Genomic DNA, 16,760 nt, shown 5'->3' on the forward strand with positions numbered 1-16,760 from the left:
GATTGATCGAATTTTACACAAGATAGGATTATTACTAACAAATAACTTGTATGTTTAATTTCGTTTATTGTTTCTAAAAATTTTAATTTATAAAATTATTATATTAAGATACATTTAGCACTTTTGATATTTGAATATTTATTTTTTATCTATGTTTGTACCTTATTCCACAACTAAATATTAAATTTTTGTATTATTATGCAACTTATGTGAAGTTATATAAACATATTTTTTTTTATAAATATTTTTTTAAACAAGCACGATAATTAGTACAAGATAGGTATACGAGTACCTAAAAGATACAGATACAGGATTAATATTTATATTCACACACGTATAAAGTTAAGTTTATATAACTTTTTAAAACGTGAGTATAAGAATGTGTAGCATAATATCCTACCTATTATCTTTTTTAACTAAACGGTAACTTCCTTCATTTTCTCTGTTCCTCCGTTGAGAAATATTTGAGACGATTTTGTAGCGCGGCTTTTTTTAGATCTCGTTACTTACTCGCGAGATATTCAAGCGATTCTCCACCGTAATAATTTCGATCTTTAAAGGGCATTTTATTCCAAAAAAGTGCCAAGATTACCTCACCACCCTCAGAGAGAAGGACAGTAATAATAACAATACTGGTTTTTCTTTCTGATTCATTTTTTATTTCTTTATTTTTTTTTCTTAAATATACTCTTCTACATTTTTTATTTTGTTGCTCTCTTTTTCACTATTTCTTAATCATGTTCGGTTTGTGGATATCAACTATGAAGTTCCATTCCCAGGTAGTTTTCTTATATCGTTATCAGGGAAAAATTGAATGTGTTAGATCTATTATTTAATGATTTGCGTTATTTACATTTGTTGAAGAAAACGCATCCTTTGATTTGCGGCATTTTTTTTTTCTGAGGATCAAACTGTTTGTTATTTTAATTTGGAATGATTCATGTAACATAAATCTGATAGAACATGGTAATGCTGAAAGGATTTGCGATGAGAAAGATGATTCAAAATAATGAATATTTATATCAAAATCACCATTATGTTGGAATTTATTATCTGCGCATCCAGGATGCTTAGGTTTTCAACCCTTTGTTTGCATATTCCATCTCCACATACATAGAATTTGCACATGCATTCTCTGAAATTCCATTGAGCTACTATTATAACTGAAATTTTATGGTTTTTCTTTTATTTTTCTCGGCCACGGTTTGTTTACATTGATTTATCAATGCAGTTGCTTTTTCCCCCTTTCTTTACAAGTTCCTGTATCTAGTTGGTTAAGCCTTTCTATGATTTTCATTTTTTCTATAACAGTATCAATCAATTGTTGATGTAAATATTCCCGAAATTAAGGCTTGAGGTTGAATTGAACGTCATTGTCTATTAGCTCTTTTCTTTGTATAAAACCAATAAAGTGATGCCAGAACATAGAGTTTAATACGTGACAATTACTATAATCAGTTACGGGTGTTATGATAATACGTTTAAGTGGATTTCGTTAATGTGATTAAAAAATGTAAGCTTAAGAGATATAAGCTCTTAGCTGTTCCACTTTGTGGCCTTTGATTTTTGTCCCTATAAAAAATATGATAAATGGGTGCTTTCAGATTGGCCTGCCAGGTATTTTCTATTGCTTTTCTGGCATTCATTTCAATTCTTCAGCGAACTTTGAAGGAAATGCTAAGGTCCTTTTCAGTTTGGAAATGGCCATAGTTTTTTCGATAAATCAGAATAAGGTGTTTGAACAAGCTTATCTTTATGGAAAAGAGTGAATACGGTATTGAATGGTCCTGTTTTGCTAGCAAATGAATGAAAGAAATTGACATATGCCCAAACTTGCGTCAGCCACATTTATGATTCTAAATTCATTTCGTGGGCAAACAACTGAACCACTATTTTTCAGATTCACATCCAGTCCCGTTTAGGCGCAAATTAGATGGTTCAATCAAACAAAATTTTACACTCTCGTTTAAATGAAATTTTTTTCGCTTAAGTGAGTGTGTAAAATATACTCACTGCACCATCCGGGACTGAATCTGCGTCACTATTTTTCAATGATGCTAATGTTTGCCAACATCATTGTAGTTTTCAAAGAGCACATATAGAATAGTAAGAAGAAGTAAAATGGATTTAAATGCGTTTTATGTTTTTATTATAGTGTTTCTTTTTTGGCTTCTTAGGAAAAATTAAATGCAATTTGAATACTGATCACTGTGCACGAGCCGATAGTTTTTTTACCCCTTTTTAATTACTTTTTCTTTTAATTCATCTACATGTTACAAATTCTCGCAAATGAGAACTAGCGTACACTTAAAAAATATGTAAGAGAGATGACGTATGGTTTTCCCTTCACAGTGATGCATAAACTAAGCTAAAATGCAGTTAAGCTCATAATTGAATCATTGAAAAAAAATCTTTATACAAATAAAAATTAGATAGTTAGTGTATAGGTGAATTTGAATAGGAAGTCTTGATGTGGTGCTATATAAATTAATGCATATTTGGATGAGTTTATTTGGAAGAAATGATTACTTAGTTTTCATAACTTCATAATTTTTTTAAAAATAATTATTTTGTTAAAAATAATATCATCTAATACGCACTTGAAGATTTTAATAAAAAAAAAGAGATGAATTCTTATATATTTACAAAAAGCTTTTTCGAACATATTATCAATTAGTAGATAATTTACTTGAATTTATTTTTATTTTATTTTTGCTCCTCAATTATTCTCTTTAATTGACCGTGATTGTTTGGTTCAGGCTTTTAGCCAATGTTTTTTTATTTCCTTTTTTGAACCGAGACTTTCATTCACTCCTGTACAACAAATATTCCAAAACCTTTCAATCACCCTAAAACAAAATCCAGGTCTTCAATGCACCAACACTTCTGACATAATCTTTTGAAAAACCTTGAACTATCTTATGGTAATAGGGTTCGGAATTTGTTTTTTTCTTTTTTTTGCCAGCCTTACTTAGAAACAAGCATCAATGTTGACTGCTATAGCTAACTTATATTGGATAATTATAACCTAAATTTCTCTTTCAAAAATTTTCTACCAATGATCACTGTAGCTAATTTCCTGTTGATTGAATATTTCTTACTGTTGAGTGACTATTACATATGTTATTGCCTTAATTCTTAAATGCTATCACTGTTTCCACGATCCATATTACTAATTTTAGGCGACACAGATGCTATCCTTTTTGTACTTTTCTTTGCACCGAATCTGTCATCACATGGTAATCAATTATTCAGTTGCATCCATATTTACAATGCCATGTGCATAAATCATTTAAAAGGGTCTTCATATTGTTGTATCTGTCTTCATTTCTCAATTTCAGGATTCCTAGTCATTTTTTAAGACAGTAGAGAGCTCCTTGATTGGAATTTATTTCTAAATGTAATAGATTCTGATTGTCCCATAGTAAAGATGAACAATCTGCGCTCAAGGGAATCAGTCAAGTTCTTTGGAAGTCCAGTTGAACATGAAAATGCTGAACTCCTCCTAAGGACCAAAACAGGTGCTTTCATACTTGTGTCACACATAAATATTGGAATACCCTATATAATAAGAAGAGACCAATTCTAAGAAATATAATGCTTAAAAACTTGATTTAAAATATTGTTGCAGCCTTACTAGAAAGCTTAACATAGTCTTTGCACTTAACAGCGTCTTGTAATTGATGGTTGAAATATTTGAATTCATTAGTTTTAACTTTAAATAATTTATGTTTCCTCGTTCCTTGCAGATATTGACAACAGTATCTCTAAAATCCTGAAGCTTGTTAAGAACAAAAACCGTAGCGCAGAAGATGGGAGCCCCAAACATTCAAGAAAAGAGACACAACTTGTGGGACTAATTGAGGACTTACACAACCAGCACCAGTCACTTTATGCACTGTATGATCGTGTCACTGAAGAGTTTGGGAAAGTAATTTCTCGCAGAAGAAACAAAAGGACTTCAGATTCTTCTTCTGACTCAGACTCGGAATACTTTTCCTCAGAAGAAGTAGATGGGAATAAGAGAAGGTCAGAAAAAGAACATTACAACGTATCTCATTATAACACCCCTAAACATGAACCTTATACAACGGAGCTTGAGGAACAGTTAACTTTACTGGTGAAAGAGATGGAGAACTTGAACCAGAAGAAGGGGAATCTTGAACTTGAAGTTGAAAGCCAAACTCATGAAGTTAAACAACTAAGCGCCAAGAACACTGTGTTGCATGACCAAATAATGGACCTTGAGTTGAAATTGAAAGAGGAAAATGGGGTGGTATCTGATTTGCAGGCAAAACTCATTAACAATGAGAACCAGGCAAAGTCCAACGTTGCAAATTTTATGGCAAAGATCGATAAGCTCGAACTGGACATAGAATCTCTTCGAACACAGAAAAATGAAATGGAAGATAAAATAAAATGTGATAAAAATGAAGCCTCAACCCAAAGGGAGGACTTGATGAACCAGATTAATGTCATGCAGCAAAAGTTGGACTTTGTAGAAAATCAAAACAAAGAATTAGAAGCTCAGATGGAAAGAAAAGGAGAAGAAACATCCCAACTAGTGGTTCAGATAGAAAACCTGAATGAAAATTTAGCTGAAACAAGATCAGTTGAAGAGAATATGAAGGAAGAGAAAGAGCGTTTTCTTGCAAGGATGAAGGATCTGGAACTAGAATTGGAAGCTCGAAGCACCGAGAAAAATGAATTGGAAGAGAAGTTAAGTAACACAAGCTATGAGATCAAACAACTAATTGATGAAAACAAGACCCTGCAAGACAGAAACCGTGAACTGAGAACATCACTGACAAAGAAAGGGGAAGAGATCTCTAGTTTTTTGAGGGAACACGAAAATAATAAAAATGGAGCTTCCATGGAGGCTTTGGCTTTGAAAGCAAAAGTTAACGCTATGAGACTCGAGTTGGACACACTGCAAGAACAGAAAAACAAGTTAGAGCAACAAAACGAGCGAAGCCAGAAGGAACATGCAGAAAGCCTAGCTAAGATGGAAACATTGAATGCTAACTTATCTGATCAAGAGAAAACTATTGAACGAATGTGTGAGGAAAACAAGCAAGCCAAGACTATTTCTAGCAAGTTGATGTCCAATCAGCGTTTGGCGGAAAGGAAAATGGAAGAGTTGGCAGAGAAATTCCGAAAGAAAATGGAAGACAACATTCGGCTGTTGCACCAGAGGCTCCACGTGGCAGAACAAGTTAATAATGAAAACAAAAACAGTTGCAAAATGACAAAGCAGAGGTACGAGGAAGAGAACAAAGTACTAGGAGAGAAGGTTGCTACTTATGAAGAGGAACTAAGGGCGCTTAAAGAGGATGCTGACCCCACACCCTCACAAGTGACTTTGTATTTTCCAAATGAGTTTGAATTGGTTGGTCTAATCGAACTAGATTTGAAGGTTGAGGAACACAAAGAGTATGTCATGACACGTGTCTCTAAAATGATGCGTGAGGTTGATTTTGCCAAGGATTGGGTAAATAAAAGGAATGGAGAGGTGAGAGAACTGAAAGACAATGTGGATAACCTGAAAGACTCGTTGAATAAAAAGGAAGAGCAAGAAGTGTTGTTAAGGGAAAAAGTGTGGAACTTAGAAGCAAAGGTGAGCAAGGAAGGGGGGGAGAAGCTGAACCTAACGAAAGCAGTGAGCCAGCTTGAGAAAAAGGTTGCAAAATTGGAGAAAAATATGAAAGAAAAGGATGAGGAATTGGTTAGTCTTGGGGAGAAGAAAAGGGAAGCAATAAGGCAACTTTGTATTCTTGTTGATTTTCATCGCGATCGTTGTAACTATCTTAAGGATGTGGTCACTAAAAGTAGGAGGGTCAAAAACAAGACTTAGAAAACAGAGGGAAGAAGACTTATTGTATGTATTGGTTTGTGGGATGCCCATTTTCTGAACAAATAAAGATCTTTGCACCAATTGCACATTCATTTTTTCAGTGGAAAGTTGTTTTTATTTGTAAAATTTTTATAATTTTTTTACTGTAAAAACAACTGCAGTCTATACAAATCCTGAGGCTGGGTTTGTTGTTTGTACAAGTGAAAAGATACTTGCTTATGAATGTGCATCGTAATTTGTATTCTAAAAGTTTTAATAATTGATGTTCTGGTAACATTTGTTTTGGAATCCAAGCTAAAATTACAAAATGATTTAAAACTTTATTTTTTTAAACTACAAAAAATTTGAAAAACATTTATTTTTTATTAATGACTACCTAATTATTAAATATCTTATATATATTATTTTATCAAAAATTTTAAATGTATTATTCATTTTATATTTAATTCAACTAAATTACAAAAAATATATTTTTATTCATTTTATATTTTCTTTTATTCAGATATTATTATAATATGTTTGAATAAATAAATAAAATACTTATTTAATAATTTTTTATTACATGAAAGTTTCTGTCATGATGTTAACTCAAAAATTTTATTAAAAAAACTAACAAACTTATTTTCCTACTTTTTAAAACTTATTGAAAGAAATTAAGAAAAATTAAATTTTTTTAATAAATTCTGATAAATTTCTTATTTTGAAATACTTCTTTAATATATACCGCCTCTTTCTCTGTTAAGATAGTTACAAAATATTTTTATGTTTACACTAAGCTTTAAAATATTTTTTAAGCAAAATTTATTTTCATATATGGTTTTTTTTTGTCAGTATCATTCGCATCCACAGAAAGTGGTCGGAATAATTTATTTTACAAAAAACAATGGAAGTCTTACAAATTGGACAGTGGGCAGTGATAATAGGCAGTTAAACGGAAAATTGAAATTTAATTTATTTTTAAGGATATTTTTGTTGTGAATATATTTTTAAACTATATAAAATTATCAAACATACACTTTTTTTTCAAGAATATCGTTCCTAAGAATAATATTGTCATATTTCAACAGTTAATTTTATTAAATATTTTTTAATTTATCAAAAACTTCATTTAATTAATTAAATTTTAGCTTGTGTTTGTCTTTTAATTAGTTTATCTCCTAACTTTATCAAATACAGCCATAATTAAAAAAATAAAAAAATGTTTATAATTAAACATAAAATGTTTCAGATGAAAAGTTCCGACATTAACTTCGGCAGAGCATCTCAATCTTTGAATGTTGTATGTAATCTGCACATTTATTTCAAAATACAGAGATCTAATCTAATCTTATAGTCCATGTTCTTGTGAAGGAATAATGTATTTTTCTATATGTACATCAACTTTTCTTTTCAAAATTGATAACTTTATATTAAATCCAAATAGATGAAATTTCAGAACACTAACTATTATCCAATAATACATAACTTCATATATAAGTTATATTTCATACAAATAAATGATAAACTAGTTAAAAATTGAAAACTATTAAACTAATTTTTTAAATTAAAAATATTTTGTAAAAGTAATGGTTAAACTAGTTAATCAATATAAATTACATAAAAGAATGTGTTAATATTTTTTATATAATACTTTTATTCTGTAGACAAAAAATACTTCTAGATAATTATACTTTATGCATTTAGTTAATTTTAAACTCATACTTCTGTTTCAAAAAACCAGTTTATTAAAACAATTAAAAGTAAATAGTATAGTTATTAAAATAAATAGTATAAAATAAAATTATTGAAATGAATAATTATAATATTAAAGAGACAGATATGAAGATTTTTATGGGTATGATCACATCTGCAAAATTCTTTAAATAACAGAGTACCCAAATGCATAAATATGATTGCAGCATAAATTAGAGAGAAACAAAAGTAAATAAAGCAACCAAGGAAAGGAACCTGGTTTGATAGAAACAGAACCCAGCAGTGGGTGAAGGACTCAAAAGTCCTTTAAAAGAACGATAATATACAAATCTGTAAAAGTTTACAATGATTGGTCATGTGAGTTGTAATTGCAGGGAAGAAGAAGCAGCCATAGAAAACATGAAAGGTGCTGCAACTGCAACTACGTGCTGCAGATCCACCTCAACATCATGCTATAAACGGGATCTTCGTGGCATCATATCATGCTCCTTTCTGCCATTTCACTCCTGATATTTCTTTAATTCTATCTGTCAACTTTCTTCTTTTCTTTTTAAATTATGATTTTTGTCAGATTCAAAGCAAATTAATTTATATTTTATCAGAGACAACCGACATTCTCAAGTTACAATTATAGTTAATTTATCCATTTTTATAGTATAAAGATATATAATACAATTTTATTGAAAATATAAGATTTAATATATTAATAATATCAAATATTTGTTTTTATTTTTATTATATACTCTTGTTCAGATGTTAAAAAAACTGTTAATTTATTAGGAGATCGATTTTATTTTATTTTGTGTTTAACATGACACGAGTTATTTTGCAGAGACGAATAAATATTAACTTCTTGACAAGGTTATTTTAATTCAACTATCGTTGCATATTATTGCAGAATCATCTTGCACGACAAACGTTAACATTAGTGCATATTTTATTATTAAATATTTATTTTTTTATTATAAATGATAAAAGCTATTCATGCTTAAATCTATAAAACTTAATTGAATGATTACAGGATTAAATTTCTATAAATTAGTAAAATTGTTTATATTTATTAATTGTTGATAAAATCATGCTATGTAAATTTTTAAATTTATTTATATAATTTAATTTATAAATAAATAATAATAATTTTAGTTCATCTAAACCTCCTATGCGCTGTCGCTATTAATTTTACCGAACAATTTATTTTTTTTCCGATTTGTTGTAATTTATATATTAAAATCATATTTCTCATATAAAAACGAAGGTGAACAACAAAACATTCTAATTAAATTTTATATAAATTAGGCTTACTTACTATAATTATTAATATAAAATTATCATCATATTCTAATTTACTTTATCAATTTAACTATTATTTGTTTTAATATCCAATAAATTATAATGTATCTTTTATATTGTGGTTACTTTAAATTGAATTTATTTATTTACCGTGAATTAGTAAAATTGTTTTGACATAAACATCACTAGAAATAATTTGTAGATGTAATTATATAATTTAGGAAAAAATAATATAAAGTTACCATATTTTATTTTATTTTACAAAATATCACACTAATCTTTAATACTCTTAATTATAAAAATTTAGATGATATGGATATTTTTCTTACTAACTTTATATCAAGGAATGAGATGGGATTATTTGATTAAGGTATTTTGTCACTTAACTTATTTTTGGCTTATATTCTTTTAAAGGGAGAAGTAGGAAAAAAAACAAAAAGACTTGAATTTTTTTAAATAAATAAAACATAAAAGAACCCTGAAAAAATAGTTTTTTATAAAAAAAGTGTAAGAGTTTTTTCTTTTACTTTATTTCCTTGTTTCAGATTTCAAATTTCAAAAGTATACCATTAAAAAATACTCAAAATAATAACCACTTATTATGTAAAAGAGTATTAAATATAATAAATACTTGATAATAATATACTATTTGATTTTATAGTTTAAAGGCATTAAAGGGAAACAACAGTCTTCCTTTGTGAACATCAAAATCCAGAAAAGATCACTACGCACAGTGTGAGTGTGATTCTCATATGCGTCTCCACGTCCTATAAGCTTTTGGAAAATTATTACGAAAAGTTTGAAGCGCAATTTTATTTTATTAAAGTAAAATTTTAATTTTGGTCAATAAATAACACTACTTCTAAAATAGAACATAAATTTTGTTCAAATAAGTACTCTACAAAACTACAATTTATTTTTAAGTTTAAGAAATGTTTTTTAACATATAATTAAGAATACACAATAATAAAATATGCGTTGCAAAATTTGTTTCAATTTTACAAAATATCATAAAATATAATATACAATAACATTAAATTATTATTATTTTAATTAAAAATTATCATTTATTAATTTTTAAATATTTTTAGATAAACATTTAAAAAATCAATGTACAGAGAGATAATTAAAAAAAAGAAGCATGGAGTGTGAAATAATCCTTCTTAATTCATTTGCTAAATCTTGAACTGTGCAAAACATAAATCACCGACTTACTTTTGGCAAAATTGATCTGAGTTTCATGCTATAAAATAGTGTCAAGTTGTCACTCCTCAAAGTGTCCTCACGCGAGAAACGACGCGGCAATAGTGGCATTGTCGTAATAAAAGAAGAAAGGAGAGGGTAAACTTCTGAAAGGCAATCCAAAGATTCCATTCCTGAAGTTTGAAGGTGCAAAGTGGTGGCATCTCTTTAGGGCGCTCTAATCCAAACAAAGTTACTTTTTGACATCATTATCATTTTATAAATAAATGATTAATTAGTTTTTATTTTTATAAACTTAAACCATTCAGGTTTAGGCTCTCTATCTTCTCTTCCATTAACTGAAGAGTTCTTCCTAAGTATTTCCAATCTTTCATCTTTCTTTGCGATACTCTCCGAGTTTCGATCCTCTGCTTCCACTTCTACAGGTAATCGTCAATTCAGTAATTCCTTGTTTTTTCTTTTGTTTTTGCATCACTTCAATTCTTGAGCCTCTTCGTTCAAGCTCTTTGGTTTTCTCAATTTCTTTCAGCTCTTGGATTCGATCGGATCACTTTGTTTGCTTTGAAACAGTGCTTCTCTCTGTTTCCGCTTTTGTTCTTTTTAAAAGGTAGGGGAACTCGTTTCTGATCTTTAATCTGAATAATTTATTCTGTTATTAAATTTGTATACGAATATTAGCATGTCGATCTTCCACGATTTCGGTCTTTACTGTGCTTTGGATTTTTCAAGGAAAAAAAAGAGTAAATTAGTTTCCATGTTACTGACCAAGAAAGAAAGCTATTGCTGCAATTTAAAATCTGTGTTATGATTATTATTTGCCTTTGGTAATTTTATTATCATCTGATACAAGGTTGAAGTTGAAGCTCACTCATGTTGTTTCTTGCCTTGAATTTAATTTGTCTTTTATGATAATTTTCTCTCTCTTTTTTAATCTTTTGGCAGCTGCAAATTTGTTTTTGGAGGTTGACACATTCTGAAGAGAAGAGGAGAAACTGAAACCATATCTCAGGTACCTAATCCTATTTGCTCAAATAGTTGCAATTATACGAATCTTGAACATCTAGATGTTGTCTGTTTTCTTCATTTTTTCTTTGGTACAATTACAAAGGTGATTTTTTTTGTTTTTCTGTTTAACGGTGACGAATAATTTGAATTTATCAAGAAAAATAATCTTGTTTGGTTGGTGAGCTGTATTATTTGAATTCCAATAAGTTTCCGGGGTGATTTCCAGAGTTGCTGACGTGGCGCCAGATTATAGTTGTTGGCGAATACTAGTTGCTCTGTTTCTTTCTTCTTTTTTTTTATAAAAAAAAATACTTATCAAATATCATTTTTTTGTCCCGAAAAATTTGAACTCTGAGAAGCTGAACGAATCAATTTTTGGTTCAGTGATGATGGCCATGGCATCTAGTTTATTGAGAATTTGACGGTGAATGGTGGACCCAAACAATTGCACATTTGCCTTCTCTCTCTCTCTCTCCCCCCCCCCCCCCTCTCTCTCTCTCAGATTATGCCCCCAGTTAATCCCATAGTCTAACTCCTCAACCCCAATTCTCATCTTCAAAACGTGAAATTTATTTCGGAGTTGGACTGATCTGAGATGTACAAAATAATAATAGTTGCTCGTTTTAATGAACCCCATATACTTGTCACCCTTATAAAAACAAAAGAACCCATGTACTCTTTCTGTTATGACCAAAACAACGGTTAGAGAGAAAAAAATAATATGACCAAAATAACGGTTATAGAGATAAAATAATCTTAAAAGATTCATGTTTGGTTATATTAATTCTTTAACGGTGGAAATTATGCGGCTTATTCTTATTGTCTCAGTATCTCAGAATACACATCTAGTATTCAAGGGAATCTTTAGTCAAATGAATCCTTACATTATGAATTCTGGGACTAATTTGATTGACAGAAAACATATTCAAGGACTTACTTAATAACTAAATGCAGATTTAGAGACCAAATATGTTTTTACTAACTATTTAGAGACTTGTATGTTCAAGGTTGTATCTTTCAGGACTATTTCTACGTTTCAGCTGTTCTACTATAATATATATTTGTTTATCAAGTATGATGGATATAAATAAAATTTTGAGTAGCTAGATATATGTTCTCATTAATGATGTATTTAAAATTTTCTTAAAAAACATATAGAAAATTGTGTTCGTTACAGTGTGCTCAAATACGAAAGAATTGTGTTAAAATTTCAGTTCCTGATTTCCTGGAATCAACATGGGGAACAGATTATCTTGACGTTGTACGGCTAAGAAGTTGAAAATCGGTCGAGAAGATGGTAAAACATCGCTTCAGAGAGTCTATAAAATCTTTGTTGGGAAGTCACATTGACCCTGATAAAGAAGAGCAGCTTCGTGGAACTAAAGCAGGTACAGTCTCTATCCAAGATTACATTCAGCTACTAACATGACAGCTGAATATATATCATGGAAAATAATGATGAGTAACTTCTATGATTTATGCGTATCACCTTAAGGTGGTCAAACAAATGATTTGGAACTTTTTCTACTTTTCCTACAGAAGTTGAAGACAAAGTGAAAAGCCTGTTGAAACTTATTAAAGATGACAACCTTGAGGAGGGTGGAACCCCATTAGAACTTTCTAAGAAGGAATCACTTGTTGAACTGATTGAGGATTTCCACAATCAATACCAATCACTGCATGCACAATATGATCATCTAACTGGCGAGTTAAGGAAAAGGATTAAGGGCAAGCTAGAAAAGGGGAGTTCTTCATCTAGCTCAGACTCAGATTCGGATCATTCTTCAAAGGAAAAAGACAACAAAAATGGACAACTGGAAAATGAATTTCAAAAGACAACTGATAAGCAGCAAGAACTTGAAGTGGCTGACTTAAATCGGAAGTTGACTATCACACAGGAAGAGAAGGAGGATCTTAATTCGAAATATCTCGCAGCATTGAGCAAGATACAAGAAGCAGAAAAAAATAACATGGATTTGAAAACTGATGCTGAAGCATTACGCACTCAAGGATCAAAACTTTTGGTTGAGAATGCTGAACTAAATAAACAACTGGGCGTTGCAGGTAAAATAGAAGCTGAACTGAGTCAACGATTGGAAGACTTAAAGACAGAAAAAGATAGTTTGACCACGGAGAAAGAGACAGCTCTCCAACAGATTGACGAGGAAAAGAAGGCTACTGAAGGCCTGAGAATCACTGTTGATCAACTGAAAGATGATAAATTAGCCCTTGAGAAAGAGCTACAGTCGGTTACTGGTCAACTTCCTATTCTGAAACAGCAGTTGGAACATTCAGGACAGGAAATGACAAATATAATCCACAAACTGAAAGTCAGCGAGGAAGAAATGAAAAACGAGATTCAGCTGGCTCACAACAAAATACAAGAATTGGAAGCTGAATCAAGTCAATTAAAGGAGAAACTTAATGATAGAGAAAGGGCAATTTCGGCCCTCACTCAGATGCATGAAGGGCATCGGAAAGAAACCTCAAATCAACTCAGGGACCTAGAGGCAAAAAACACAGACCTTGAGCGGGAAGTAGAATCACTACAAAAACAGAGAAAATATATGGAACAGCTAATTAGGCACACTGCCGAACTAAAAAACCAACTTTCAGAAATTCAAACGAATTCCAATGAGCGAGAAGAGTTGCTAGTTTCTCTCTCGAAGGAATATAAAGATCTTGCCAATGAGTCTGAGTCTAAAATATCTGATTTGAAATCTCAGATAAACAATCTGCTGACTGATATAGACACGTTGAATGCCCAGAAAAGTGAACTGGAGGAGCAGATAATTTGTAAAAGTGACGAAGCTTCAACTCAAGTCAAAAACATTAGAAATGAACTGAATGTGTTGCAGCAGGAAGTGGAGTCCCTACAACAACAGAAATCTGACATGGAAGTTCAGTTGGGGGAAAAAGTCCGAGAAAACTCTGAGAATGTGATTCAAATACAAACACTCAAAGAGGAGATTGACAGAAAAACCCTGGAACAAGAGAGACTTCTTGAAGATAGAGAAAATTTAGCCATGCAGATAAGGGCTTTGGAATCAGAGGTGAGCACTATAAAGAACCTAAAGAGTGAAGATGAAGAGAAAATAAGTGCTAACAGCCATGAGATCAGTTGTCTAAGACAGGAGAAGTTGGAGCTATGTGACAAAGTAGCTCAATTAGAGAAAATATCAGCAGAGAAAGAATCGGAGTTCTTTGCTCTCCAGGATAGACTTAACAAGGCAGAGGAAGAGGGTTCAGCTCAAATAATGGCCTTCACTGAACAAATTAAGAATCTTAACCATGATTTGGCGTCCCTGCAGAATGAGAAAGAGGAATTAGAACAGCAGTGTGAAAAGCTGAAGTTGGAGGTGGATTCCATTCACAACAAGAAGAGTGAAGTTGATGAGCAAATGAGAGCTAAAGACCATGAGAACACTGAGCTGAGAGAGAAAATTTTGGGATTGCAGGGCACAATTACTGAGTTGGAGAAAACATTGGCTGAGAGAAAGGTAGAATTATCTACTTTACAGGAAAAGCTTCACGAAAAAGAGAGTGAGGCTTCAGGTCATGTAATTGCCTTCACAGCCCAAATTGATAATCTGCAGAAAGACTTGGTTTCCTTACAGGAAAAGAAAGAAGAATTGGAGCTCCACTGTGAAAAAGTTAGAGAAGAACATGCAGAAAGACTTATAATGTTGGAGAACGAAAAGAATGACATAGCAAGCAAAAATGTGGATCTTAAGAGAACGTTGGAAGAACGAGAAGATGCATATCGGAAGTTGAATGAAGAATATAAACAAATTGATAGTTTGTTTGAGGAATGCAAGGTCAAACTTGGGGTTGCAGAGAAGAAGATTGAAGAAATGGCTGGAGAGTTTCATGAAGGCATTGAGTCGAAAAATCAGATGGTAGCTGATTTGGAACATACAGTAGAACACCTGAAAAGAGACGTAGAAGAGAAGGGAGATGAAATCAGTACTTTGCTTGAGAATGTCCGGATGCTTGAGGTTAAGCTTCGTTTGTCAAACCAGAAGCTCAGGGTCACGGAACAATTGCTAAGTGAGAAAGAAGACAGCTTTCGAAAGACAGAAGAAAAGTTTCAGCAAGATCAGAGAGCACTTGAGGACAGGAATGCTGGTTTGTCAGCAATAATAACTTCCAACAATGAAGCTTTTGCTGAAATTGTCTCTAACATTAAAGACTCCGTGAACAGTGTCATGACTGGCATAGAAGCCGTAAGCTTGAAAATTTCTGATGACTGTAGAAATTACGATGACTGTATCTCAAACATCTCACATGAGCTTGAGGTTGCAAAAGACACTATCAGGGAGATGAATAAGGAAAAACAGCAGTTAAAGAAACAGAAAAGCAACTTGTTGGAGCAGCTGCAGGGTAAAAGTGCACAGGAATTGGCTTTGAGGAAGAGTGTTGAGAAGCTAGAGGCAAAGGCAAGCAAGGAGGAGTCGGAGAAGGTGAATCTGACAACAACTGTTGTTCAACTTAAGAAGACAGTTGGAGAACTAGAGAAAATGATGAAAGAGAAAGAAGAGGGTATGTTGGACTTGGGGGAGGAGAAGAGGGAGGTCATTAGGCAACTGTGTTTGTGGATTGATTATCACCGCAGTCGTTATGATTATCTAAAGGACATTCTATCCAAGACTCGCAGAGGGCAGAGAGCAGCATAAATCCTGCTTGTCCAATTAGGTTTGTTATGGTGATGATTAGCTCATTTTTTTTCATGTGAATTAATTCTTTTGTCATCCTTTTTTCAAACATTTGCGTGTTTAGAATTCAATTTGTCCGGTGTAGCAGGAGCATCGTATAGGTTTTGTTCTTCTCTTGATTTTGAATTGAATAATGTTACAATAGTTTTTTTTCCTGATTGTTCGACATATAATAGCAGTTTACCATGGTTGGTTTGTCTTCTTGTTTTGCCATTTCCACGCCTTCAACTGAATATCAAATTTATATTTGAAGCTTGCATTTTTCAACATCTTTTTGTATTTTTAATACAATAAATACTTCCATTTAATAATTTATCATTTTACTTTCTTCACCGATACTTTAAAAGCGGTGGATAGCGTTTACCTTACTCTTAAAGTGTGTCTTAAGTAGTTTTTATATTTTTTATATAATAATTAATTTTATTTGGATGGTAAATAAAGAGTAAGAAATTAATAATAGATTATTATTTAAATAAATAAAATAAAAAGAGTATTACTTAATTTGAGCAAGTAAAAAATAAAAGTAAAAGAGAAATGAAGGTTAAATGGGTAATATCACGTTCCTTCCACGTAGGTTCCAAACAGTCGAAAACCTCCATTTTTTGGGTTGCTATCCACCCTTCCAAACATAGGGTCCAATAAACAAAGTATTTCTACTTTTTTGTCCTCTGTCTATAAAAAATTCAAACTCATTGCTCTATCTTCAAATTTTAGCATATATGGTCCTCCCTCTTTGTTAGCTAGCTAGATGTTAGATTTCATGTAAAGTCTAAGGGGTTTTCTGGGTGTTAATGTAATTAGGTATTAAATTATTTATTGTCATTATTTAATATAATTATTTTTAAAATTAATAGTGCTAAATTACACATCCACTGTGTGTAATTTTTCAGTTACATTTAATATTGGCCCTTCGTGACTATAAATACATGAAGTTTTAAGTCCCACTCAACATTATTTTGCACATCAAAGAAAGGACTTCAATAATAATAAATCGTGATTCG

General features: G+C 31.4%; 2 protein-coding genes across 7 annotated transcripts; both read left to right on the forward strand.

Annotated features, from left to right (window-relative positions):
* The first annotated feature begins 654 nt into the window (after positions 1-654).
* Positions 655-5,854, forward strand: LOC113855752 (COP1-interactive protein 1-like). The gene is made up of 4 exons (XM_027487383.1): positions 655-779; positions 3,342-3,521; positions 3,750-4,345; positions 4,484-5,854. Exons 2-4 carry the CDS (start codon positions 3,431-3,433, stop codon positions 5,852-5,854), a joined length of 2,058 nt encoding a protein of 685 aa, XP_027343184.1. The 5' UTR covers positions 655-779; positions 3,342-3,430.
* Positions 5,855-10,125: 4,271 nt separating this feature from the next.
* LOC113854560 (COP1-interactive protein 1) lies at positions 10,126-16,131 on the forward strand. 6 transcript variants are annotated; one of them, XM_027485620.1, is made up of 7 exons: positions 10,126-10,225; positions 10,348-10,464; positions 10,569-10,646; positions 10,982-11,048; positions 12,259-12,432; positions 12,584-14,164; positions 14,549-15,904. In XM_027485620.1, exons 5-7 carry the CDS (start codon positions 12,339-12,341, stop codon positions 15,718-15,720), a joined length of 2,847 nt encoding a protein of 948 aa, XP_027341421.1. In that variant the 5' UTR covers positions 10,126-10,225; positions 10,348-10,464; positions 10,569-10,646; positions 10,982-11,048; positions 12,259-12,338; the 3' UTR covers positions 15,721-15,904. The 6 variants fall into 6 exon arrangements, with proteins under 6 accessions (XP_027341421.1, XP_027341417.1, XP_027341416.1 ...); XM_027485616.1 differs by having other exon boundaries at positions 12,584-15,959; XM_027485619.1 differs by lacking the exon at positions 10,126-10,225 and having other exon boundaries at positions 10,259-10,464; positions 12,584-14,819; positions 14,988-15,836.
* Positions 16,132-16,760: the final 629 nt, after the last annotated feature.

The sequence above is a fragment of the Abrus precatorius genome, unplaced genomic scaffold, assembly GCF_003935025.1.
Source record: "Abrus precatorius isolate BTA unplaced genomic scaffold, Abrus_2018 Scaffold11, whole genome shotgun sequence".
In the NCBI taxonomy this organism is placed as follows: domain Eukaryota; kingdom Viridiplantae; phylum Streptophyta; class Magnoliopsida; order Fabales; family Fabaceae; genus Abrus; species Abrus precatorius.

Coding starts and splice junctions, on each gene's coding strand:
- LOC113854560 (XM_027485616.1), top strand. CDS start 12,339: ATGGTAAAACATCGCTTCAGAGAGTCTATAAAATCTTTGTTGGGAAGT. Junction 12,433..12,583: donor GCTTCGTGGAACTAAAGCAG/GTACAGTCTCTA, acceptor CTTTTCCTACAG/AAGTTGAAGACAAAGTGAAA.
- LOC113855752 (XM_027487383.1), top strand. CDS start 3,431: ATGAACAATCTGCGCTCAAGGGAATCAGTCAAGTTCTTTGGAAGTCCA. Junction 3,522..3,749: donor CCTCCTAAGGACCAAAACAG/GTGCTTTCATAC, acceptor CGTTCCTTGCAG/ATATTGACAACAGTATCTCT. Junction 4,346..4,483: donor CCAACGTTGCAAATTTTATG/GCAAAGATCGAT, acceptor AATGTCATGCAG/CAAAAGTTGGACTTTGTAGA.